The following is a 26,747-nucleotide window of genomic DNA, read 5'->3' as shown; positions in this document are numbered from 1 at the left end:
ATAAAAATTGCCATTTGCAATAGCATAACGTGAAGTACTTAGGGGCAAATCTAATTGAACATAGACAAGAACTCTATGCTTTCAACAAAATATTGAGGTGAGAAACTGAAAAGCTAAATAAATGGAGAGAGATACTGTGGTCATGGCCTGGAAGACTCATTACTGTTAAGACATCAGTTGTCTCCAAAATGATCTGCAGATACAAAGCTATACCAATCAACTCCCAGCATCCCGTTTGTAGAAATTTACAATCTGAAAATAAATAGTAAATGTAAAGGGCAAAAAGCAGCCAAAATCTTGGAAAACATTTTGTATGACAGGGTGCCTGATTTCAACATGTACTATAAAGCTACAGTAATCCAGTTACACTAATCAAGAGCAGCATAAAGAGTTCATAAACTGATCTACACATATAGAGCTAATTAATTTGTCAAAATATCAAAGTAAATGTATAGAAAAATGATAATCTTTTGGAAAAAAACTGATAGTGGATCAATTTTACATCAATTTGCTAAAAAAAAAGGAAAAAGAATGGAAAGAAGTGAGAGAGAGGGAGGCAGGGAGAAAGGAAAAATGGAAGGAAGAAAAGAACCATACTTCTTACATAAAATTATATTCCAAAATTGAGGGAAAAGTCATAGACCTAAACATAAAACTTAATAAAAAATTCTTGAGTGAAACATAGGAGAAAGTCTTTTTGACCTTGGGCTAGAAACATTTTTCTTAGATATTACACAAAAAGCATAAATACATAAGCAAAAGTTAATAATCTGCACATAATCAAAATTATAATCTGTTTTTAAAAACATACTGTCAAAAAATGAAGAGCCAAGCAACAAATTAGAAAAGATATTGGCCAAGTATGCATCCATTAAAGGACCTATAACCAGAATATATAAGGAATTCTTGTAACTCAATAATAATAAAACAAGCAAGCAAATAAAAAAAAAACCAAGGTGCTTTCACAGATATTTCGCCAAAGAAAAAATAAAGACAAGAAATAAGCACATGAAAAAATATTCAAAATGATAAGCCTTTATGGAAATTCCAATTAAAATCACAATGACATATATATATTCCTAAGTGTTAGACTAGGTAAAACTTTTTTTTTTTTTTAAAGATTTTATTTTTTCCTTTTTCTCCCCAAAGCCCCTCGGTACATAGTTGTATATTCTTCGATGTGGGTCCTTCTAGTTGTGGCATGTGGGACGCTGCCTCAGCGTGGTTTGATGAACAGTGTCATGTCCGCGCCCAGGATTCGAACCAACGAAACACTGGGCCGCCTGCAGCAGAGCGCGCGAACTTAACCGCTCGGCCACGGGGCCAGTCCCTAGAATAGGTAAAACTTTAAAAAAGAAAAGAAAAAAAGGAAAATTCCAAGTGCTGGTGATGATTTAAGGCAATAGGAACTCTCAAACATTGCTGGTGTCAATACAAAGCAGCACAATTTTGTTAAAGTTTGTCAGTCTTTTAAGTAGCTTATTCTTACTATGGGTTCCAGCAATTTTACTCCTATTTACCCAAGATAAATAAAAGCGTGTACTCACACAAAGAGAAGCTTTAGACATAATTGCTCTAAATTGGAAACAGAACCAATGGCCATCAACTGATGATACATCTATAGAATGGACTCAGTAATAAGAGAAAAAAACCCGGATACTGTAAAAGAAACAAAATGGCTTAATCTCAAATATACGAGGGAAAGAAGCCAGACTCAAAGGCTACACACTGTTGTTGGTTCGCAAACTGGCCCCATACAAGTAGGGTAAGGAGAGACTGAAGAAAGAGCCAGAGCACTCCAGATGGGTAAGTGGCGGCTTTATTAAGCAAGGAAACTTACATAAGAGGCTTGTCTTGGGTGACTGCAAGATGAGGAGATCTCCCCACCCTCCCGCCAAACCTTAAAAGTACATATAGAGATATTAATGGAGTTCAATCGTGTGTTCAATCCAGATGGTCTCAACAACACCTTACTCTCTCAAGGATGCATCCTTCAAATGGTTACTAGCACAGGAATACTAGGTGGAATGTACATTCCAATGACAGGGAAGAGGGGGAGAAGTCTTTAATGTTGGCATCCAGTTCATGGGTTAACTGGAAGTCATGTCCTCTGCTGACCTCCCCCAACAACTGTATGATTCCACTTAGATCACATTCTAGAAATGCCAAAACAGGACATAAATCATACCAGTGGTTTCCCAGTGGTTGCAAAAGGCTGGGGAGCATCAAATTGCCTATAAAGGGGCATAATGAAATTTATTAGACTGGAGGATATATTTTGTCTTTCTTCTTCTTCTTTTTCTTTTTGAGGAAGATTAGCCCTGAGCTAATTACTGCCAATCCTCCTCTTTTTGCTGAGGAAGACTGGCCTTGAGCTCACATCCGTGCCCGTCTTCCTCTACTTTATACGGGGGACGCTTACCACAGCATGGCATGCCAAGTAATGCCATGTTCGCACCCGTGATTCGAACCAGCGAACCCGCGGCTGCCGAAGAGGAATGTGCGCACTTAACCACTGCACCACCGGGCTGGCCCCTATATTTTGTCTTGATTGTAGTTTTGGTTATAAGACTGTGTTTTTCAAAAACCATTAAACTGTACACCTAAAAATGATGCTAATTTACTGTAGGAAGCCTGTGACACAATAAAACTGACTTTAAACAACTAACAACTTCCAACCCATTATTTTACCCTTTTTAACCATGTTTTAAATTGAAATATTTTTTATTGTTCTTTTTGCTTCTTCCTGAATGAAACTCCTTTCAAGATTTTCAATTATAATCTTTTATTCCATAAATTCAATCTCCTTTTTGATCCTTGTTTACTTTAAGGCTAATTTTCTGAAATAAGCAGTGTATTTGATGAACTTTCAAGGGCTAGTTCAAGTCAAATTTTTCATTAGAATATTTTTTCTTTTCTCAGTAATTATGTTCTGTAATACTCAAGTATATGCATCCAATTAGGTATAAGGTAGATTATCAAACTTATATAAAACCATGGAACTCTCATCTAAGTATTCTATATCTTCACTGAGTCATCAAAAATTTGTAATGAAATCCTAGCAAACAAAAGGTGTTAACTATTTAGAGACAAATGTCACAATATCACATGAAACTAGCCATGTAGAATTTTATTTACTTATTTTTTAGAATATCTTTACTTATTTTTTCTCATGCATTCTTTCTCACCATTTATGATTTTTAAGAGATTGTTATATATCACATATGTCAAAAATGCTTTAAATTTAAAATAGACTTCCATTTTAACTTATTGAATTATCTCCTAGGGAGATACTTAAACCAAATTTAAGGACTATAGTGTTTTTCAACTTAAACTACCCACCTTTTATTTCCCTTATCCCTCCCATACATATATAGATATATTCCTTAAAGAATAAGTGCAAGTTTGTGCAAAAGTGTGAATTCAAGAAAACTGCTATCTGATTAGAATGCACCAATTACAACAGCTCTCCTTCTATTCCCTTCTCTTCTCGAGAATTTCCCTCTTTTTCCACTTTCTTTCTTCCAGATTGACACATACATACAAAGCAGCGTGTACACACATTCAGCTACTGCAGAGTTTAATCAGTGCACTGTTCCAAAGGAGACAGATAGATTAATCTTCAATGGATTAATCCAAAACATACTTTTTACAATAGGCTCATGGATTTCCTGCATATAGAAATCTTCTACCAATTGCTAATAAAATCAATTAAAATTAATTTTGACATCGACAAGAGATTTTCACATATTGAGGTATGTTGAGTAACTATTTGGTTCAAATCTGATTCAACTTGAACTAAAAAGCCTGACTTATGGCCTATCAAACATATATTATACATCTACTTAATGATTAAAGTAAAGAATGAACTCTCTTAAGATAAGGATGCAGACTTCCCCTCCTATGTCCTATTGGTAACGCCCTATTGGTAATGCCCAGATTAGTCCCTTTCTTGACATCACAGTCATATTGACCTGCTAATTTGCAACTGAATATCTTTTTGAAGTTTTCGTGAAAATATATCCTGGGTGTGTTTAATGTATGTTTTTTGTTCTAAAAAGATATAGGACTGTACTGAAAACCATGCTTCTCTGGAATGCTCACTAAGGCCTTCCTAGATTATAATCTTCACTCTGGCTTAAGTAAACTCACCTTACTTCTCTTATCTATAGGACAGCTATTTGTTATTTTGTGTCAAAAATATTAAGGCTAAGCATTATTAATATGGAGGTAAACAGGGAGTTGGCTCAGTAGAGCTCTGGAAGAAACTGAGTGGCCCAGGGCTTGACAAGGTGGCGGCCACACTTAGGGTTTTCAGAGCAAAATTCCGCCTGTCCCTTCCCTTACCCTTGCTGCTGAAGTTGCACCTGATAGAAGCTGTGATGTTCAAATCATCTGAGATGGGGCATAGCTGATCTTATGTCCTGTCACAAAGAGGTCATCCGGCTTGACCATCCAATGCTCTTAACAGTCCACGTAGGTGACATTTGCCAGATGAATGTTCATGAAGGTGTTGGTGCTGTACATGCACCTGCGGTCATACTGTCACCCCACAGGTCCACAACGGTTACCTGGCTCTGGAGGCTCTGCAGCAGAATGATGAGGCTGTTCTCAGAGATGGTTTGCTCTTTCACTGAGTAGCTAGCCTACATTCTTCTGCACCAGCTGGCTGGTCATTGGCTGGTATCTTTCTGCTTTCCCGGTCCTGTTTATTTAATGAAATCATATATAGGAGCAGGACATTTCACAAACAAATATTAACATTATATTCTTTCAACTAAATGCTTTAATTTCCAGGAAAACTTGGGAATACAATGTTTAGGAGATGAAATCCATTTATTCTGAGATTTGGGTTTTTAGATATATTTTAAGCCATATTTTCTGCTCTCTATTTTTTCTCTCCTAAACTTAATTAGTCTTGTTTACAAATATTTCCAATTTTGGGAGCTATTATCACTAATGACGTTGCTTAATTTTTAATTCATTGAATATATGCTTCTTACGTAAATTTTGATTCTTTCTTTAACACATGATTATTTGTAAAAATATTTTTAAATTATCATATTTGCTTGCTTATTGTTCAATGAATTTATGTGAAAAATGTTCCAAATATTTTTTAAATTTCACTTAACTGAAATGAAATTTAAATTGTAAAACTGTTGAGACTTCTAATTATTGTATTGTGTGATTTTTATAATTCTCTTCTTTCTTTGGAATCTGACAAGATCTATTAAACTCTCCTCTATGAATGTAATATTCTTTTTGCCTCTTTGCTGTACTGTCTATTTTGCTTTCTGTTTTTCTAATTTTCCCAGGCTTTTATTTCACTTGAATGTTTACTGTCATTATATCCCCCCAATTTACACGTATTAAGCAATATTTTGCCTTATCAATGGTTTTTCAGTAATTTATTTCTTAAAATTAATGAAGGAAGTTTGAAATGTGCGCCTTTAGGTGTGCTTTGGTCAATTTTATCATCAGTGATTTGATAAGGTCAAATAGAGAATAGCTTAAAAAATCTGTGAACGTCACGAAGTTGGAAAATAAGCAAACAAGTTGGAAGGAGTGAAAGAATCAATATTCAAGAATCACATTGATCCAAACAAACAACCAAAACAAGAAAAAGATGATGTTATTAATAGATGGAGTCCTGCATTTAAGCAGGAAAAATGCAAGCAAATAATTTTGACATTAATATATAAAAATAATTTTGGATTTCACTTGTTAATGTGAACTAACATAGACGATGTAATTTTCATGAATCTATTTAAAACAGAATTCATACATTTTGTAAACAATAATTAGATAAAGGCTAGTGCTGAGATTAAGTGATAATCTCATTTTACCCATTTAACCCATTAACTGGTCAAGTAAAATCAAAGTGTGTTAATTCATGCTCAGCACATTTCAAAGGACAGAGATAAACAATATTATGTCAAGAAGGTAATACCCAAATGTTTGGGTGTATAGGAGAAAATATCACATGCAAAGTAGTTGAATTGATGTTAAAATATGTAATCTCTAAAAGAGGAGCATATGGAGAAATTTACTGAAAATATATAGCTTTAGTAAAATACATAGCTTTATTGAAACAAATTGGAAACAACTTTATTAAAAATATATAGAATGCATGTCAAATAGAATGTGTGGCATCAGAATGTAGAAATGTCATTTGTTGCTAAACTTACATATAATTTACTGCCTTGATTCAGAAATTGGCATATTCTATTTTTAATATTCTCTTTAAATTCTGTGATTATAATCCTGCTGTAAAAATGTTACATGTATCCATGTACCATCCCTAAGTCTCAGAAGGGTCTTTATAGTATTTCAGCCACTTAACAAAAAATATTACCCCCAGATTTGTTACTAAAGAAGGAGATGATGAGTATTGACCAGGGAATTTCAAGGTTTTGCAAACAGGAGATCAGCCCGATGAAGATCTATGTCAAAAAATCTGAGTTTCTAAATTGGGCTCCAAACCCTCAACCTCCTGAAATTGTAAAATCATTTTAACATTGTGTTGTATAAAAAATAAAATTAAGAAAATATAATTTATTAACAGTTTGTGTTGAGGGTGTGTCAGGTTCATTAATATATTGGTAAGAGAAACAGAAATATATAAAAAAAGGTATAGACTTGTAGAAGATATGGAAATAGTTTTATTTAACTGAAAAATAGAATAAGCAGCATAAAAATGTGAAATAAAGATTGAGGTTTCATTCTACAAATCATAAAATTATCATGCCTAAATCATGTGTTACAGAAGAGGACTAAGTGTCAGAATCATCTCAAATGCTAGATTTGGTGAGAGTTAGTCAAAAGGAATAAACAACACATTATAAAGAGCAAATAGTAAATATATATATATATATGTGTATATATATAATGCACTAAACAAAATAAACACCATTATAGTTAAGTAATCTCAAACAAGAAGAGCAAAGTTGGAAGCATCACATTTCCTGATTTCAAACCATATTACAAGGCTATAGCAAGCAGAATGGTATGGTATTGGTATGCAAACAGATACATAAATCAACGAACAAAATAGAGAGCCCAGAATTAATCCCATTCATATGTGGTTGAGTAATTTTCATCAAAGTCACCAAGAATACACAGTGGGGAAAATTTGTTCAATAAATGATGTTGGAAAAACTGGATATAAATATGAAAAAAATTGGACCCCTATCTTATATTATATGCAAAAATCAACTCAAAATAAAAACCAGCAGCCTGCAGACAGTAGATTGTGTGGCCTGGGTTTGGAGCTCCTAAGGATGTCCCATCTTCAGAGCAATTGTTAATACATTCTATAAAACATAAGGATAATACAGGCTTTTATATTGGATGATAGCTGAACAAAATGATATTAAACGCAATGAAAAATCTCATCTATATGGATATTAAAAATTTATCAAAATAGCCTGCTCAAAAGGAAAGTATAAACTGTATATAAAGGATAATGTAACATAAAAAAGAAAACTACATACTGAAAGTGATGTAATTGCTGCAAAATCCATTGAAGAAGTTTATGTGCTGTTAATGTTAACCAAGGCATAGTTAAAATAAATTTCATATGATTTTGCCTTAATTAATTAAAAAGTATGAACTAGAAACTATGTGAAAGCAGTGTAAATGAATTATAAAGAAAAAAACAGAAATAGATGGAATTGCTTAAGATTATAGGTTTTCTATTATTCCATACACTTAAAGTGTTTATGTTCCTTGATTCTGTTGGAGACTTTTAAATGTTTCAAGAAGAGTTGACGTATCAGATAAACAGCACAAGAAAGGATTAGGCAAGCAGACTAAATAATATATGCACAAAAACTATCCAGCTCACATTTTCTGCTCCAACCTGCTCATACCACTTCCCTGTTACTACTCTGTGGTTATGTTCTCAATGAAAATGCCATTGTTATTGTCATTGGTGTCACCTCACTGTGCAGAAGAGAGTAGGATGATGCTGACACTTCAGGGTTCGGATGACAGGAGTTTCACAAATTATTTCACATATACAGTTAATGTCAGTGTCTAATCGTATGCCCATCTTTACTGAGGCTAGGCATGGGAGAGACATGTGATAGCTAGATTTCTAATCTCAAACCGCAGAAATACACAATAAACCCACCTAATCAAGATAGTGGATATATTGCATAAATAATAGCGTGTCTCAAACACACAGAGGATGCAGGAGCCTGAATTCAGTATCTGTGTCCAGGGAATAATTTGAAGCAAGGACTCATATTCCTTATATCATTTCTGCTAATGTTTGCATATCTGCTTAAGTTTCCTCTACGTCCCTGTTGTCTGAATTCTACCTTTTCTCCAATCAATATGGAGGGAGATATGGCCAAAAATTCCCGAGTTTAAAAAATTGCAACAAGAAACAGAAGAATGATTTTCACTTGGTTATTGCTCAAACATTTGCAGGAAATGGTTCTGGTTGAACCATTCGGTAGAACATCCATTGTTGAACCAATTAGCTATGGCCAGGTGTGTGCACTCATGTGGTATATAATGATCAGGTGAAAAGTAAGAGATGCGAGTGAAGAAAGTTCTTAGATAATTCATGCAGTTATTCAGGGACAAGTGGCTTTGACGTTTTCCTCTGGTGACTTCCATGTTTGCTGTCGTCATACCCTGGCCAGCCAGCCAAAGTGAGGAGAAGTGGAATTGTAGGAGATGTTCTCTTAATAAAGTAAGTCTGCACACATTGATTTTATTACCAGGAACTAAGTCTGGTGGTCATGCAAGCTGCAAGAGAGACTGGAAACACATCCCAGCTACTATCAGAAAACCAATGAAATGAAGGAGAATTGAATATCAGTCTCCAGCATCATGCACACTACAATCATGAAGACCAAGGAGAGCCAGTGAAGAGAATCAAGAAGAAAAATGGAATGATTTGATTTACTTTAAAGACAAATATCATCCTTGAATTAAGAAAGAGAAGATTGATGAAAGTGAGGTAGTACTGAAAATAAAAAATATTTTTAAAAAGTATTTTAGTTTAAAAAGATTATAGGGATATGAACTAAGGAAGTCCCCATGAAAATAGAGGGAAATGAGTGGAACTAATTTATATTTAGAAGATAGAGTCAGTATAATTTGATAACTACTAGAAATGTAGGTAAAAGAGATGGAGAATGATAAATAATATATTTTCTAGTATGGTTGATTTTATGTGTGGTAAAATTCAGAATCAAAATAAAAGAAAATGTTTGGGCATAACCTCTATGTAAATCCTGTGACCAATTCTCACATTATATACACTGCTTCAACTCTGATCTTGGCTACTATCATCTCACACAATAATTATTGCAGTCACCTCCTACCTGGTCTTTCTGCTAACACTCTTGTTCACACTAAAGTATGTTGTGTTCTTATTTTGTACAGCTTTCAGACATTTTACTCACTGGTAACAATGGAAGAGAACGTGATATATATGGTTAGTGATTTGTAAAGATTAAATGATACAGGTGCAAATTATTGAGGCCCTACACAGCTCCAGAATGTTCTATGTAGATGGCTGCATACTTGGAAATGCCCTGGAATCAAGGAGTTTATGAGAGGAGGGAAAGTCAAATTATGGAATAAAAATTAAAAGATAATATAATATGGGTCAAAATAGAAATTATGTTGGGGGGACATGGGTTACTTGAGCATTACATTAGAAATATTTAATTTTGCCTGCAGGAATAATGTGTCACTTTTCATAGGATGTGATACACTAGCTGAGTCTAAAAGATGAGCAGGAGCTTGGCAGTCAGACATTGTGAACAATTTACAAGGTAAAAACTTTTCTATGCCTCCTGAAGAGTGTAAGACATCAACTTATATGGGTAGATATTTATTGAGTACTTCAATGAATACATAAAAGTTGACTGCATGAATTACTTTACACAGCTTACCAAAGATTCATAGCATCAATAACAATTCACTCTATCTTCTCTTATGAGTTTTAAGCCCTCATAATGTCATTTTCCCACACTCATGTTCTTGATATAGAAAACTCTAAGATTCAATGTACTATATCCTTTTGCCCAAATTTAATTTTTTTCTTATGTAAGTACCTGTAACTGAAGGGAAATTCTATCCACTGAATAAACAAAGGGCCTTAATACATGAAAAATCTAGGTGATGCATGAACTCTAGATAATTTCCAAGTTACATACTTTGAGGTTAAGAAATGGTGTTTTAATAATTTCAAATTTAGTAACTGCAGATTTCACACACAGATATAGACCAACTTTAAGACGGTTAATGTCATATATACCCTTTCTCAGTAGGGGAATTGCTCTGCTCTCCAAAGATGGAGAAGATTGGCAGACAGGTAGGGAGGAGTGACCAGGAGGCTAGTGCTTCTCAGAACATGATCCACAGAGAGAGAAGCTTTAGTGCAGCACTAATCCAACCAGAGATAGCCTTTGTTATTTTCGAAGTTACCACTTGATAAACAGATTATTGAGTTTAAAAATGCAGCATGTCATGGAAAGAAGATGCGCCCACAATGAAGAAGAGTCTATTAATTTCAAGGGACCTCAATTGATTTAAGTGAAGTATGAGCTTCAAGGAAAAATGAGAATGGTTGTATTTGCTGGTTGAAAAATTCAAATCAGAAATTTATCTTATATGACCGTATTCTTTACGGAAGATCAACACAGGATGTTTTCTCCATAGTATAAAAAGGTAACCAACAATTATTTTCCCTGCTTACTTTACTGTAGTGTATTTTTTTAAACACAAGAATTGAAAGTCATCAAAGAAAACACTTTCTTCCAGTCAGGTTATGTTATGAGATAAATCTTCTCAAATTGAAATATAAAGACTGCGACTATAAGTAATCAATCTTTCATTTTTATACCAGTAAATGAGATATGAAATCACCTTGCTGTTGTGGAGTTTTGTATTTCTTCGTTTTAGTGATATTATTCAGAATATTAAATTCAAATGAGTATTTCATATTCAATGTTCTATGAAGCCCATTGAGTTTTTAAAAATTTATTATTATTATTTTTTAATTGCAGTAACATTAGATTACAGCAACATATCCCTTTCAGATGTACTCCATAATATATTTCAAATTTTGTGTAGATTACATCATGTTCACCAACCAAAAACTAATTATAGTCCATCCCCTCACATGTAAGCCTAATTACCTGTTTTGTCCTCCCCCCCACCAAAATCAAGAAGACACAACGAAATGGAAAGATATTCCATGCTCTTGGATTGGAAGAATTAACATCGTTAAAAAGTCCATACTTCCTAAAGCAATCTATAGATTCAATGCAATCCTTATCAAAGTTCCAACAACATTTTTCACAGAAATAGAACAAAGAATCCTAAAATTTATATGGAACAACAAAAGGCCCCGAATAGGCAAAGTATTCCTGAGAAAAAAAGAACAAAGTTGGATGGATCACAATCCCTGATTTGAAAATATACTACTAAGCCATAGTAACCAAAACAGCATGGTACTGGCATAAAAACAGACACACAGATCAATGGAACAGAATCAAGAGACCAGAAATAAACCCACACATTTATGGATAGCTAATACTCAACAAAGGAGACAAGAGCATACGATGGAGAGAGGAGAGTCTCTTTAATAAATGGTGTTGGGAAAACTGGTCAGCCACATGCAAAAGAATGAAAGTAGACCATTCTCTTACTCCATGCACAAAAATCAACTCAAAATGGATTAAAGACTTGAATTTAAGATCCAAAACCATGAAACTTCTAGAAGAAAACATAGGCAGTATGCTCTTTGACATCAGTCTTAGCAGCATGTTTTCAAGTACCATGTCTGACCAGGAAAGGGAAACAAAAGAAAAAATGAACAAATGGGGCTACATCAAACTAAAAACCTTCTGCACAGCAAAGGAAACCATCAACAAAATGAAAAGGCAACCTAACAATTGGGAGAAGATATTTGCAAACCATATATCAGATAAGGGGTTAATACCCAAATTATACAAAGAACTCATACAGCTCTACAACAACAAAAAACAACAACCTAATTAGAAAATGGGCAAAAATTCTGAACAGAGATTTCTCCAAAGAAGATATACTGATGGCCAACAGGCATATGAAAAGATGCTCATCATTAACTATCAGGAAAATGCAAGTCAAAACTACAATGAGGTATCACCTCACTCTGGTCAGAATGGCTATAATTAGCAAGAAAGGAAACAATGTTAGACAGTATGTGGAGAGAAGGGAATCCTCATACACTGCTGGTGGGAGTGCACCTGATGCAACCATTATGGAAAGCAGTATGGAGAATGCTCTGAAAATTAAGAATCAAGCTACCATATGATCCAGCTATCCCACTGTTGGGTATTTATCCAAAGATCTTGAAAACACAGGTGTGTAAAGATACCTAGACCCCTATGTTCATTGCAGCATTATTCACAATAGCCAAGACTTGGAAGTAACCTAGGTGCCCATCAAGGGACGAGTGGATATAGAAGATGTTTTCTATATACACCATGGAATACTACTCAGCCATAAGAAATGATGAAATCCTGCCATTTGTGACAACATGGATGGACCTTGAGGGTATTATGCGAAGTGAAATAAGTCATAGGGAGAAAGTAAAATACTGTATGATCTCACTCATAAGTAGAAGATAAAAACAATGACAAACAAACACATAGCAATGGAGGTTGGATTGTTGGTTACCATAGGGGAAGGGGGGAGGGAAAAAGGATGATTAGGCTCACATGTGAAGTGATGAACTATAATTAGTTTTTGGGTGGTGAACATTATGTAATCTACACAGAATTCAATATATATTACAAGGTACATCTAAAAGCTATATAATGCTATAATCCAATGTTACTGCAATAAAAATTAAAAAAAGTGTTGCGTGCATGCATAATATAATCAAGATGAGATCTGGAATAAGAGAATGCTGACATCATTCTCTGAAAATATTTTCTATGAAAAAAATTTATTTACTGTGGAAAAGTTTTCATGTGGTCCAAATTAAATGCCCAACAGTATCAGGGATCCAAAAACTATCTCATGTAAAAGGTCTACAATTTGATCTAATAAAGAAGTATGAGTGAATAATACTGGCCTTTTCATAGGTATCTATTTTGCCACTATCTGTATACCAATAAGGACGATCAGTCACAATTGTATAATTTCGCAAAATGTCAACACCATTGAAAAAAATTTAATTCAATTAACCAGTTACCATTTATACATCAATGACAGTGTTTCCTAGTTATCAAATGATAGATTCATTAATTGATTTTTTTTCAAGATAATGGTTACCAAGGTTTAACAGAAAAAATACATTGTATTTTGCTTAAATTGTAGCTCAAATTTCTCTACATTTTTCTGAAAAGATGAAGTAATTGAAATTATCTTCTACCTTAAGTCTATTCAATTAGCATGAATTCAAGCTTATACTGGTTCTTATATGCTGAGATCTATGATGGACAAGAGTAATCCATCAAAAATCCAAACCCCTATTAGGCTTTCAGTGGATTTCTTGGGAGAAATCTTACAGGCTGGGAGAGAATGGAATGATATATTCAAAGTATTGAAGGACAAAAGCTTTCACCCAAGAGTACTCTATCCAGTAAAACTATCCTTCAGATATAGTGGAGAAATAAAAACATTCACAGATAAGCAAAAGCTAAGGGAGTTCGTTGTCACAAGATCCCCCTTGCAAGAAATGATCAAGAATGCCCTCCTAACTGAAACAAAAAGGAAAAGGTTTACAAAATCTTGAGCAAGGAGATAAGGAGACAGACAAAATCAGAAAATTGCAGCTATCAAAACAGGTTAGCAAACATTTAATTATAACATTAGAGATAAAGGGAAGGGAGGCATCAAAATAACTATAAACATCATTTTAAACATAAACTCACAACACAAAATGAAATAATTTGTGACAACTTAGTGAAGAGGAAAGGGATGGAACCTGCTTAGACTAATGGAGATAGGAGGCTATCAGAAAATGGTCTATCTCATCTATGAGATGTTTTATACAAACCTCGTGGTAACCACTAAGCAAAAAATGAGAACAGAGACACAAATGATAAGTAAACAGAAAATTAAGAAAACCATCACTAAACTGAAAATGGTAGCCAGAAATACAGGGGAAAAGAAACAAGGGAAGGGGCCGGCTCCGTGGCTGAGTGGTTAAGTTCGCGCACTCTGCTGTGGGGGCCCAGGGTTTGGATCCTGGGCGCGGACATGGCACTGCTGGTCAGGCCACGTTGAGGCGGCGTCCCGCATCCCTTAACTAGAAAGACATGCAACTAAAGAGATAGGACTGTGTATAGGGTGGGTTTGGGGAGATAAAGCAGAAAAAAAGAAAAAAAAAGAAACAAGGGAAATATAAAACAATTGGGAAAAAAAGAAATAAAATGGCAGTATAAGGTTTCATATATCAGAAATCACTCTAAATGTGAATGGATTGAATTCTCCAATCAAAACACACAGAGTGGCTGGATGGTTTGAAAAACAAAACCCCACAATATGCTGACTCCCACAAACACATCTCAGCTCTAAAGACAAACATAGGCTCAAAGTGAAGGGATGGAAAATGATGCTCCAAGTTAATGGGAAAAAAATGAAAGCAGGTGTTGCCATACTTATATCAGGCAAAGCAGACTTCAAGATGAAAAAGGCAATGAGAGACAAAGAGGGGTAATATAGATGATAAATGGGACTTTCCACCAAGAGTACATAACGCTTATGAATACATGTGCATCTAACACAGGAGCACCAAAGTATATAAAGCAACTATTAGCAGACCTAAAGGGAGAAATTGACAGTAATACAATAATAGTAAGGGCCCTCAACATCCCACTTACATCAGTAGATGGATCATCCAGACAGAAAGTCAAGGAAATAGTGGGATTAAGTGAAAAACTAGACGAGATGAACTTAATAGATCTATATAGAACACTCCACCCCAAGACAGCAGAATACTCATTCTTCTCAAGTGTGCATGGAACATTCTCAAAGATGGAGCATATGTTTGGAAACAAGGCAAACATCAATAAATTTAAGAAGATTGGAATCATATTAAGCATTTCTTCTGACCACAATGCTATGACACTAGAAATGAACTACCAGAAAAAAAACTGGAAAGTTATAAATATGTGGAGACTAAACAAAATGGCACTGGACAACTATTGGATCAATGAAGAAATCAAAAGAGAAATATACAAATATCTGGAGACAAATGAAAATACAAATACATCATGCCAGCTCTTATGGGATGCAGCAAAAGTACATCTAAGAGGGAAATTCATAGTAATATAAGCCCACCTCTAGAAACAAGAAAAATCTCAAATAGGTAATATTAAATTACACCTAACAGAACTAGGAAAAGAAAAATAAACAAAGTCCCAAGTCAGCAGAAGGGAAATAATAAAAATTAAAGCAGAAATAAATGAAGTAGAAACCAAAAAATTAAATTAAAAATCCAGGAGAAAAGATCAATGAAACTAAGAGCTGGTTCTTGGAGAAGATAAAATTGACAAACCCTCAGAGAATAGGATCAAAACATGGGTTTCCACTCTCACCGATCCTATTGTCACATACTGGAGGTTTTGACTGGAGCAATTAGGCAATAAAAAGAAATAAAAAAGTATCCAAATTGGAAAGGAAGAAGTGAAACTCTCATTGTCTGCAGATGGCATGATTCTATATATAGAAAATCCCAAAGAATCTATCAGAATACTATTAGAAATAATGAAGAACTGCAGCAAAGTTGCAGCATACTAAATCAACTTACAAAAATCAGTTGCATTTCTGTATTCTAATAACAAACCAGCAAAAAGAGAACTCAAGTATAAAACCCCATTTACAAAAAAAACAAAAAGAAGAAAATATCTAGGAATAAATTTAACCAAGGAGGTGAAAGACCTACACAAGAAAAATTATAGGACATTATTGAAAGAAATTGAAGAGGACGTATACAAATGGAGATATATTCCATGCACATGGATTGGAAGAATAAACATTGTTAAAATGTCCATATAATGTCAAGCAATCTATAAACTCAATGCAATCCCAATCAGAATCCTGAAGATGTCCTTCACAGAAATTGAACAAAGAATCTTAAAATTTATATTGAGCAACCAAAGACTCCGAATAGCAAAAGCAATCCTGAGAAAAAAAGAACATACTGGAGGCATCACAATCCCTGTCTTCAAAATACACTACAAAGCTGTGGTAATCAAAAGAGCATGGTCCTGGCACAAATACAGACAATCAGATCAATGGAACAGAACTGAAGGCCCAGGAATAAAACCACAGCTCCATGGAGAGCTAATTTTCGACAAAAGAGCCAAGAACACACAATGGAGAAAGGAAAGTCTCTTCAATAAATGGTGTTGGCAAAACTGCACAACCGCAAGCAAAAGAATGAAAGCAGACTGTTATCTTACACCATACACAAAAATTAACTCAAAATGGATTAAAGATTTTAATGTAAGACCTGAAGCCATAAAACTCCTAGAAGAAAATATACGCAGTACACTCTTTGGCATCAGTCTTAGGAGCATCTTTTTGAATACCTTGTCTACTCAGGCATGGGAAACAAAAGATAAAATAAACAAATTGGACTATATCAGACTAAAGAGCTTCTGCAAGGCAAAGGAAACTATGAACATAATGAAAAGATGACCCACGAACTGGGAGAAAATATGTGCAAATAGTACATCCAACAAGGGGATGATCTCCAAAATATATAAAGAACTCATACAACTCAACAATAAAAAAATGACCTAATCAAAACAATAGGTAGAGGATATGAACAGACATTTTTCCAAAGAAGATATACAAATTGCCAACAGGCACATGAAAAGATGTTCAACATCACTAATCATTAGGGAAATGCAAATCAAAATACCATGATATCACCCTACACCTGTCAGAATGTATATAATTAACAAGACAAAAAATAACAAATGTTGGAGAGGATGTGGAGAAAAGGGAACACTCATAAACTGCTGGTGAGAATATAAACTGATGCAGCCATTATGGAATACAGTGTGGAGAGTTCTCAAAAAGTTAAAAATAGAAATACCATAGGATCCAGCTATCCCATTGCTGAGTGTTTAGCCAAGTCGCTTGAAATAAACAATTCAAAGAGACTTATGCACCCTTGTGTTTATCGCATTATTCACAATAGCCAAGATGTGGGAGCATGCCAAGTGTTCACGAACAGATGAATGGTTCAAGAACATGTAGCATATGTATGCAATGGAATACTACTCATCCATAAAAGAAGACAAAATTGTCCCATTTGCAACAACATGGATGGATCTTGAGGGCATTATGTTAAGTGAAATAAGACAGACAGGGAAAGACAAACACTGCATAATTTCACTCATATGTGGAAGATAAACAAAGTCATGGACAAAGAGAAGAGATTAGTGGTTACCAGAGGGGAAGGGGGTTAGAAGGTGGGTAAATCCAGCTTCAGCAAGGAGTCCTTTCTCAGAATTTCTCCCACTAATGTAGTGTTGTGTGTGAAAAAAAACACGAAACAAAAAAACAGAAAGAAAACAAATCTTCTCTCTTCTGGCCATAGTGGGCTTGTGTCAAGCCTATTCATAGTCCTCAGATTCTCACAATGTGTAAATTAGACATTTAGGTATCCTTTTCCTATAAAGAACCTGTGATTGAGTCAGATGGCCCAAACTCAGTGTATTACACAATCAGTTAGTCATAGTGTTCCCATTAATACCTCCTATCTGATAAGCACTGGCACTGAAACCAGTGGAGACAGCAAGCACACATTATTTAGAGTCAGAAAACATGAAACTCTTGTTCTGCCCATTAGTGTCTAAATCTACCTTTCTGGCAGTGGAGTTGGGGGTGCTTTGTGCAGCCAGTAAAGTCAGAGATCCAGAAATAACCTATCATCTCCAAATATAAGTCCAGTGAAATAATTGAAAAGGACCATAACCTCTTGACTAAGAAAAAATGCTGAGGACAAAAGTTGGAAGGAATTTTCTCCTGATAGAGTGAAGATGAGCAGAATCTCTGAAATGCTAATGAATCTCTTACAGAAAAATAGCAAATTGATGTGGAAACAAAACAATCAATCATAAAGCAGTATTTCGGGGCTGAAAATATTAGCTTCATGCTTGAAGTAGTTCTCCCCATAAAGTGCAGGGAGGATGGTAAAAATTGTGAAATATTAAATTATTAAATTTTGCAATAATAGGGATTTTATTTTTTTAAAAAAATCATAGATAATACTTGTTCTTAACCCTTGTTTATAGGGTTAATTAATGAGCTAGGTTTGTCTATGCAAGCACTATTGTAGTGTCTTAGAGAAAACCATAATTTTTTTTTGAGGAAGATTACTGACCTAATTACTGAGCTAACTACTGCCAATCCTCCTCTTTTTGCTGAGGAAGACTGGCCCTGAGCTAACATCTATGCCCATCTTCCTTTACTTTATGTGTGGGACGCCTACCACAGCATGGCTTTTGCCAAGTGGTACCATGTCCGCACCTGGGATCCGAACCGGCGAACCTCGGGCAGCCGAGAAGCAGAATGTGTGAACTTAGCCACTGTGTCACTGGGTTGGCCCCCAAACCATAATTTGAACAAAGTAATCTTAGCTTCTGTAATACAGAATTGCCATTGTCTTCATAAAATTTACCCCACATCCACAAATCTACTTCTACAAAGAAAACCAGTGCCCCTTAAGGATGAGAAAATAAATAGAACATGTCAAGATGATGTTAACAATGCATGATATTCTTCAAAGTTCTACTCAGAGGAATTGCAGAAAATAATACACATACAAAATCAATAAATAAGGAATTAGAACATTTTCCTTCAGGTAGTATCAGACCATTAAAAGTATTTCTTCTTCTAGGACATCCAGGCACTCTGACTGTATTTGGGAAATGAAGAGTACATGAAATCATATTCCATAGAGAGACTGAAGGAAACTCATCTACCATGGAAGAATTGTTTGGAAAAACAAAGCAAATTAATTGCAAACAGGAGTATTTAGCCATTTAGAAGTAAAGAAGAAAAAGAGGTATTCCCACAGGGAAGAAGTGAATATTTCCTCTGTAAATAGGACATCCTTTTTTTTTTTTTTAAAGATTTTATTTTTTTCCCCCTTTTTCTCCCCAAAGCCCCCTGGTAGATAGTTGTATATTCTTTGTTGTGGGTCCTTCTAGTTGTGGCATGTGGGACGCTGCCTCAGCGTGGTCTGATGAGCAGTGCCATGTCCGCACCCAGGATTCGAACCAACGAAACACTGGGCCACCTGCAGCAGAGCGCGCGAACTTAACCACTCAGCCACGGGGCCAGCCCCAATAGGACATCCTTTTTAAAAAGCAAATTAGGGGCCAGCCCAGTGCCTTAGTGGTTGGGTTCCCACACTCCAAATTTGTGGGCAGCCCATGGTTCATGGGTTTGGATCCCAGGCAAAGACCTACACACCACTCATCAAGCAATGATGTGGCAGCCTCCCACATACAAAGTGGAGGAGGATTGGCACAGATATTAGCTCAGGGACAATCTTCCTCAAGCAAAAAGAGAAAGGTTTGCAACAGATATTAGCTCAAGGCCAGTTTTCCTCACCAAAAAGTTAAATAAAATAAAAAAGCAAATTGAGTTCTTGTTTACAAATGGTGTAGATCCCAAACAATTTAATATTTAAAAATATAAAAACGTCATCAATAAGAAAGAATCAACTTCAGCAAAATTGGAAAACGTAAATTTGAACTATAGATATGTTGATATTCTATTTCAATTCAAGATGATTTTTTAATTTGAGGATGAAGATTCAATGAATAATATCAAACTACTAAAATCATGAGTATATGTTGGTTGAAAACTCATTCATTATTTAAGACAGCAACTGTAGATTTCTGAATTAAAAAATTAGATAATGTGATTGAAGCATTTGAAATAAACTCCTAATTTGTCTATTGTTAACAATTACAATAATGTTAAAAATTATTCATTTTAAGAACTAATATATTAAGAAAATATAATCAACTGATGATATATTGTATTCAAATTAATCAATCATTTTGCTACTCCAATAAAATAAATGTTGTCTTTATAAATAAAAGAATTTCTATGAGATGGACTCTCCTCTTATTAGGGAATCTCCTTTTATTTGGGAAAATATGAAGCATTAATTTCATCCAAACTTTAATTTCCTGGAAAAAATATATGTGGTGTAACGTTTTTTGCTCATATCCTATGTTTATGTTGCCTAATCAAATCAGACCATAAGCATGGCAAGATTTGGGAGCAACCTATGACTGCATTTGCTAAGTATTTTATCTATTAATTTTACTTTTCCCTAGAAACATTTAATTTTGGCTCAAAATAAAGCAATACGCCCGTAGGGGAACAGAATTTCCCACCTCAGGATATATTTCCTTGGCATGAGGATTATTTTGGGCTGGTTATTTTTTAAAAAAAAATACTGCAGACATGAGAGAAACTCCAAAAACCAAGCAGAAGTTATCCTTTGTAAGAGACATTTACATTTGTAAGGGAAATCTGTACCTGGAAGGGGGAGGTGACCTTATCTCTAGAAACTTATCAATGTGGAAGTCAAGGACTTAAATCTTTAAATCTGCATAATAACCTTACTCTTGTATTCTATGCTGCTTCTGGTAATCTCTCATATCTGACCCCCCCCCAACTCGCAACTTTCTCCTTTATATTTAGCTGAAGATGATATTTAAGGTGACAACCTCAGTCATTCTGGTGAGTTGCTCAGTTTTTCTGGGTTTCTGCCATGTATACATGTTATGAAACTTTATTGGATTTTTTCTTGTACTTCTGTCTCATGTCGATTTAATTCTTAGACCAGCCAGAAGGACATAGAGTGTAGAAGAATTGTCTTCCTCCTCTACAATGCCTAAATATTATTAGGATTAAAAATAGTTAAATGTCAAAAGTTGTGTAGTGTAAGCAATAAAATCCATTTTAATTCAACGAATTAGAATGAGAATTACTCGAACCTCATGACATTGAAAATTAAAGATTTGTCTTTTATATTCTCATTGTATTTTTAATTACTCTTTCTCACTTCATAGAACATAACCAATTCTAATGATAATTTCTACTTTTAATTTAATTCAGAATCATATATGGAGTAAGGTAGTGGGGGAGAGCCTTGTGCTATATCCTTTATAGAATGAATCATGGGATCTAATGTCAAAGGTAGAAAAGACATGCATGCAAATAGTCAATGGAACATTATGTTAGATCTTATAGACCAGGTATTATATTATGGACTAGATTTATTGGGAAAAATATTCATGGAAGTTGGTCAATTGATAATTGATTTGGAGTTTTGACAGGAATAAATAGCTCATCTGCATTCTCCCTTCTTACACTAAGTTAAATAAAAACATCTAGCTATATGGATCTTATTCGTCTAATTAGAATGCAAATCTAACATTATAAATCTTTTAAGCATTTTATTTCTTGAATTAATTCTTTTTCTGCAGATGACTTCATAGCTCCTGGTTTCACATCAAATCTCCCAGAATCACAGAATACAAATGTCAGGAAGTAATTTAGAAATTGTAAAGGCCAAAGCTCATGTCCCAATCCAATTATAAAAGAGGAAAATGCAGCCAAAAAAATGTAAGTCCACAGAGAGAAAATAATTTGAAAATTACAGAAACCAACTTCACTATAATGACACAATTTTTTCTCTTGGGCTTTTCTGATATTCCCACATTCCACTGGCTTCTTTTTGGGATATTCTTAGTCATTTATATTATTATCCTGTTGGGAAATGGCATCATAATTCTAATAACAAGAATATATTCCTCTCTTCAGACTCCCAGGTATTTTTCCCTCAGCAATTTTTCCTTCCTAGAAATCTATTATGTATCTATCGCACTTCCCAGAATGCTCATGGACCTTTGGACCCAGGAAGGAGCTATTTCTTTTTCAGCTTGTGCTACACAAATGTGCTTCTTCCTTATGCTGGGAGCCACTGAGTGTTTCCTTCTGGCCCTGATGGCCTATGATCACTATGTGGCCATATGTAACCCTCTGCACTACCCTCTAGTCATGAACCACAAGATCTGTGTCCAGCTGGTGGGTGCCTCCTGGATCAGTGGACTTCCAGTCGAGATAGGGCAAACATGCCAGATTTTATCTCTGCCCTTTTGTGGTTCCAGTCAAATCAACCACTTCTTCTGTGACATCCCCCCATTATTGAAGCTGGCTTGTGGAGACATCTTTGTGAATGAGATAGTGGTCTACATATTTGCTGTATTGTTTGTCACTGTTCCTTTTATGTTGATACTTAGGTCCTATAGTAGAATCACCTTTACTATCCTGAAATTGCCATCAAACACAGGATGGACCACAGCATTTTCAACGTGCTCTTCCCACCTCATGGTTGTAGTTTTATTCTATGGCTCAGCCACTATTGCTTATTTAAAACCTAAATTCAGTCAGTATGAAGGAATGGACAAACTACTCTCTCTTTTCTATGCCATTTTAACCCCAATGTTCAATCCTATGATATATAGTCTGCAGAACAAAGATGTCAGAGAGGCACTGAGAAAATTTCTTCTCAAATTTTCAGCACTGTGAGGCATTTGAACTAATAAACTACGGTTTTATGTATTTAATTTGCAGGCAGATTTAATTGAAATCTACTTGTCACTATTGTCCTAAATTTTTATATAAGCTAGTGATGTAATTTCCTCTGGTAGACACTTATTTTCTCAGTTATGATAATTGTGTTCATTTATTTAATAGTTTTACTTTTAAAGATCAGTTTCCTCTTCCCTAGTAAACTAGTAAACTGAGATGTGTAACTAAATAAAATAATGTGGCTATGTTCTATAATTGAAATCATACTGTTTTTTAATTCTTTTGCTGATTCCTTTCTAGACATTATCTTAGCATTCTATATTAAAAAAGAAAACATCCGGAGATGCTGCAGAGTCATTACTGAAAAGAAAGAAAAGATTTAACATAAAAGGATGTATGTATAAGAAAGAGTAACACAAATAATGAATGTGTAGTGTTTACTGCAGCACTATTTTTCCAGGCAAAACAACTAGAAAAATGAATGCTTATATTGAGAAATATTTTAGTAAATATTGTGCATAAATAGAGCAGACACTTATGGAGTCATTAAGAAGACTATGTTGGGGGCTGGCCCCGTGGCCGAGTGGTTAAGTTCTTGCACCCCGCTACGGCAGCCCAGGGTTTCGCTGGTTCAGATCCTGGGCACGGACATGGCACCACTCGTCAGGCCACGTTGAGGCGGCGTCCCACATGGCACAAATAGAAGGACCCACAACTAGAATATGCAACTATGTACTGGGGAGATTCGGGAAGAAAAAGCAGAAAGAAAAAAAAAAGAAGACTATGTTGCACATATATGGTAACGGCCCCCAATAAATCTTTCCTTCTTGTACCCATGCCCTTTTTTATCCCTTCCCACCTTGACTCTGGATTTAGCCATGTGTTTATCTTTGGTGAATAGGACATTACTAAACATCAATAGTACCTGGTCATTAGGACTTGTCTTTTCTAGGAAGGGAAATCTTTCCACCAGTAGGTCAAAAAGACCAGACTAGACTCCTGGACAATGAGAAGGAAATAGAAAGAAGCCACAGCTCATATACAAACCATATAATGATGAAATCAATAAAGAGAGTTACAATATGCTATTTTAAAAGTTTTGGAAACTATTATTTGACACACTCTACTAGATATTTAAACCACATATTATGCATATGCTTTTAAATTTTGTTAGTCTCTTTCTATACTGAAATGTGCATTTTAGTTGGTGTTCCTAGAAATGCCCATATGTGATAGACTTTCTAATTCCTTGCATATCTGAAAATTTCTTTCACAAGGTAAAACTCTCTGGTGTGAAATAAAAGTCTCTGTGCTGAGTACTGTAAATAAAAATTTAAAAGGCCAACACTAGTAATACAAAGGGAAAAATACACATGCTGTCAGATATTGAAATTGTGGATAAAAATGTATGACCTAATTTTTTTATCTATACTTCCCCAAAACAGCATAGGCATTGTTTTTAAAGCAAATACTAATCAAGATAAACCAAAAGCTATGGGTAAATAGGAATTATGAGGAAATTTCTGGGTTTGATAGGTATGTTCTTTATTGTGATTGTGAAAATGGTTTTATTGGTGTATGCATATGCAAAATATGTCAAATTGTAAGCTTTAAATATGTATTTTTTATTATATTTCAGTGCCTCTAACAAAACTGTTCAAACATTTAAAAAAACTGAAATCAAAACAGAAACTTTAAGTAAAAGAAAACAAAGAAAATCCATTATTACTAGACTTGATCTACTAGAACCGCTAAACAAATCCTTCAGCCTGTAGCAACATGCTACCAGAGAAAAGTGCTTATCTCGTAAAGAATTAAGTGTCATGAAAAAATAGGGAAAATAAAAATAACCGTTAAATATTGTGTTTTTGTTTTAATTTCCTTTAAAATACATATTACCTTTAAAGAAAAATTTTGAAATTTTTATAACACCCAGTACGTAACAGGTATCTTAGGTCATGTGGTAACTTGTGGCCCATGGTCAAGCATTCAGTTTTTGCAAAGGCCTAGAGCTTGCTCTCAAAAAAAGGCTATTTATCCACAGAGAATGGCAGGGACTTGCTTCAATAGCTAAGGGCTGTGCTGTAATTCACCTATAGGGGCCTGTGAAAGGTTCTAACCAGCATCCCTATCTGCCACTGATACTTCAAGCACCATTGGATCTACTGAAACAAATGGCTCAAGTCACAGAGCAGCTTACACAGTAGCCTGGAGCTGTTGAAGAGTCTTCTCTTGTTCTGGGCCCCACTCAAGACTAGAAGCTTTTGGATCACTTTGTAAACAGATCAGAGTAACACACCTAAATAAGGAATATGCTGCCTCCAAAATCCAAAGAGGCCCACTAGGTATTGTGCCTCTTTCTTTGTTGTAGGAGAGACTAGATGTAGCAGCTTACCATGACTGCACTTTAGAAGAGATATCTCCACATACCCCACATTAGTGGACCTCTAGAAGTTTCACTGAGATAGAAGGCCCCAGGAATTCAGTTGGATTTATTTTCCACCCTATGGTCGAGAAATATCATACCAATGACTAGAGTTGTTGCTATCTCTTGCGCACTAGGTCCAATCAGCATAATGTCATCTATGTTATGGGCCAGGGTTATTCTTTTTTGGAAAGGAAAGGTGATCAAGATCCCTGCAAACTAAATTATGACAGCCAGTTGGAGAGTTTATACACCCCTGAGGTGAGAGAGTGAAGGTGTATTGCTGGCCTTGCCAGCTGAAAGCAAACTGCTTCTGGTGAGCCTTATGGACAAATATAGAGAAAAAGATTGGTAGCTACATAACAGGTACCAGAGCATGTGTTAGTTTGCTCAAGCAATGAAACCACATCTGGAACATCAGCTGCAATTGAAGTCACCACTTTGGTTAAGTTAATGATAATCCACTGTCATTCTTCAACATCTATCTTTTGCACAGGTCAAATAGAAGAGTTGAATGTTAACCTGGTTGGAAGCATCACCTCTGCATCTTTTAAGTCCTTGTAGGTGGCACTAATTTCTGTAACCTCTCCAGGAATGTAGTACTGCTTTTGATTGGCCATTTTCCTAAGTAAAGTAAGTTTTAAGGGCTTCCATTTGCACTGTCTCACCATAATAGCCTCCACTCCAGAGGTTAGGGAACCAATGTGGGGATTCTGCCAACTGCTAAGTATATCTATTCCAATTATGCATTCTGGAACTTGGAGATTAACCACAGGATGGGTTTGGGGACCCACTGGGCTCACTATGAGATAGATCTGAGCTAAAACTCTATTGACCATTTTACCTCAATAAGGCTCTACTCTCACTGGAGGGCCACAGTGATATTTTGGGTCTCCTGGAATCAGTTTCAGTTCATAGGCAGTGTCCAGTAGTCTGAGGAAATTATGATTATTTCCTTTTCCCCTTTGCAATTACCATGGTATAAGTGCATAGGTCTTTGAGGAAAGCTGGGAAAAAGATTAACAGCATAAACTTTGGGTAGTGTACTAGGTCCTTCATTAAGGGAACCCAACTCCCCTTCATTCAAGGAGATCTTCAAGAATGTTGATCTCCTCTGCCAAATGTATTTCTCACAGTGCTGGTGAAAGGTATGTCTTCTGGATCCTCCCAGGTTGGACAAGTACATCTTAAATGACAGATCTATGCTAACATTCTATTACCCTAAGACATTGAATCCTTTCCCTACATTAAACCAAATCAGACTGCATATCACCAATTTGCTCACTATGGGCCACCTTTTGCTCAATGTTTTAGCCAACTATTCAAACAAACTCTTAGAATCCTTTCTAACTCCCTGATCTGCAACATGACGTGCAGTCTTTGCTTAGTAGACCCATATCAATAAATTTAGCCTGATCCAATGTCATGTTTCTTCCATCATTACCATACAACCTTTATATATACATGTTCCCCAAATTACTGTCTGTATAAGTTAGAAAACTCAAGTAGTTCTTTTGAAATGTAGTGTACATCTTCACAGGTCACACTTCATATCTCACCTTTAAGGGCCTGCTCGGACTTGTGTCTAATTATAGATCTAGAAGCAAAGAAGGATGGTGGAGATGGGTCCAGATGAGAATTAGAATTTTATTGTATGATAACTACCCCAGGAGAGGCTATAACATTTTCCTTAGGTAATGGAAGATTAATCTGCTCAATTGAT

At 35.3% G+C, this 26,747-nt stretch overlaps 1 protein-coding gene across 1 annotated transcript; it reads left to right on the top strand.

The window, feature by feature from the left end:
• Window positions 1-21,585: 21,585 nt before the first annotated feature.
• Window positions 21,586-22,596, top strand: LOC139074635 (olfactory receptor 10AG1-like). The gene has a single exon (XM_070566096.1). The coding sequence runs from the start codon at window positions 21,586-21,588 to the stop codon at window positions 22,594-22,596; it is 1,011 nt and encodes a 336-aa protein (XP_070422197.1).
• The last annotated feature ends 4,151 nt before the right edge of the window (window positions 22,597-26,747 follow it).

The sequence above is a fragment of the Equus przewalskii genome, chromosome 11, assembly GCF_037783145.1.
Source record: "Equus przewalskii isolate Varuska chromosome 11, EquPr2, whole genome shotgun sequence".
Taxonomy (NCBI): Eukaryota; Metazoa; Chordata; class Mammalia; order Perissodactyla; family Equidae; genus Equus; species Equus przewalskii.
Note: the sequence above shows the minus strand (reverse complement) of the source record. Positions and strands in the feature narration are given on the sequence as shown.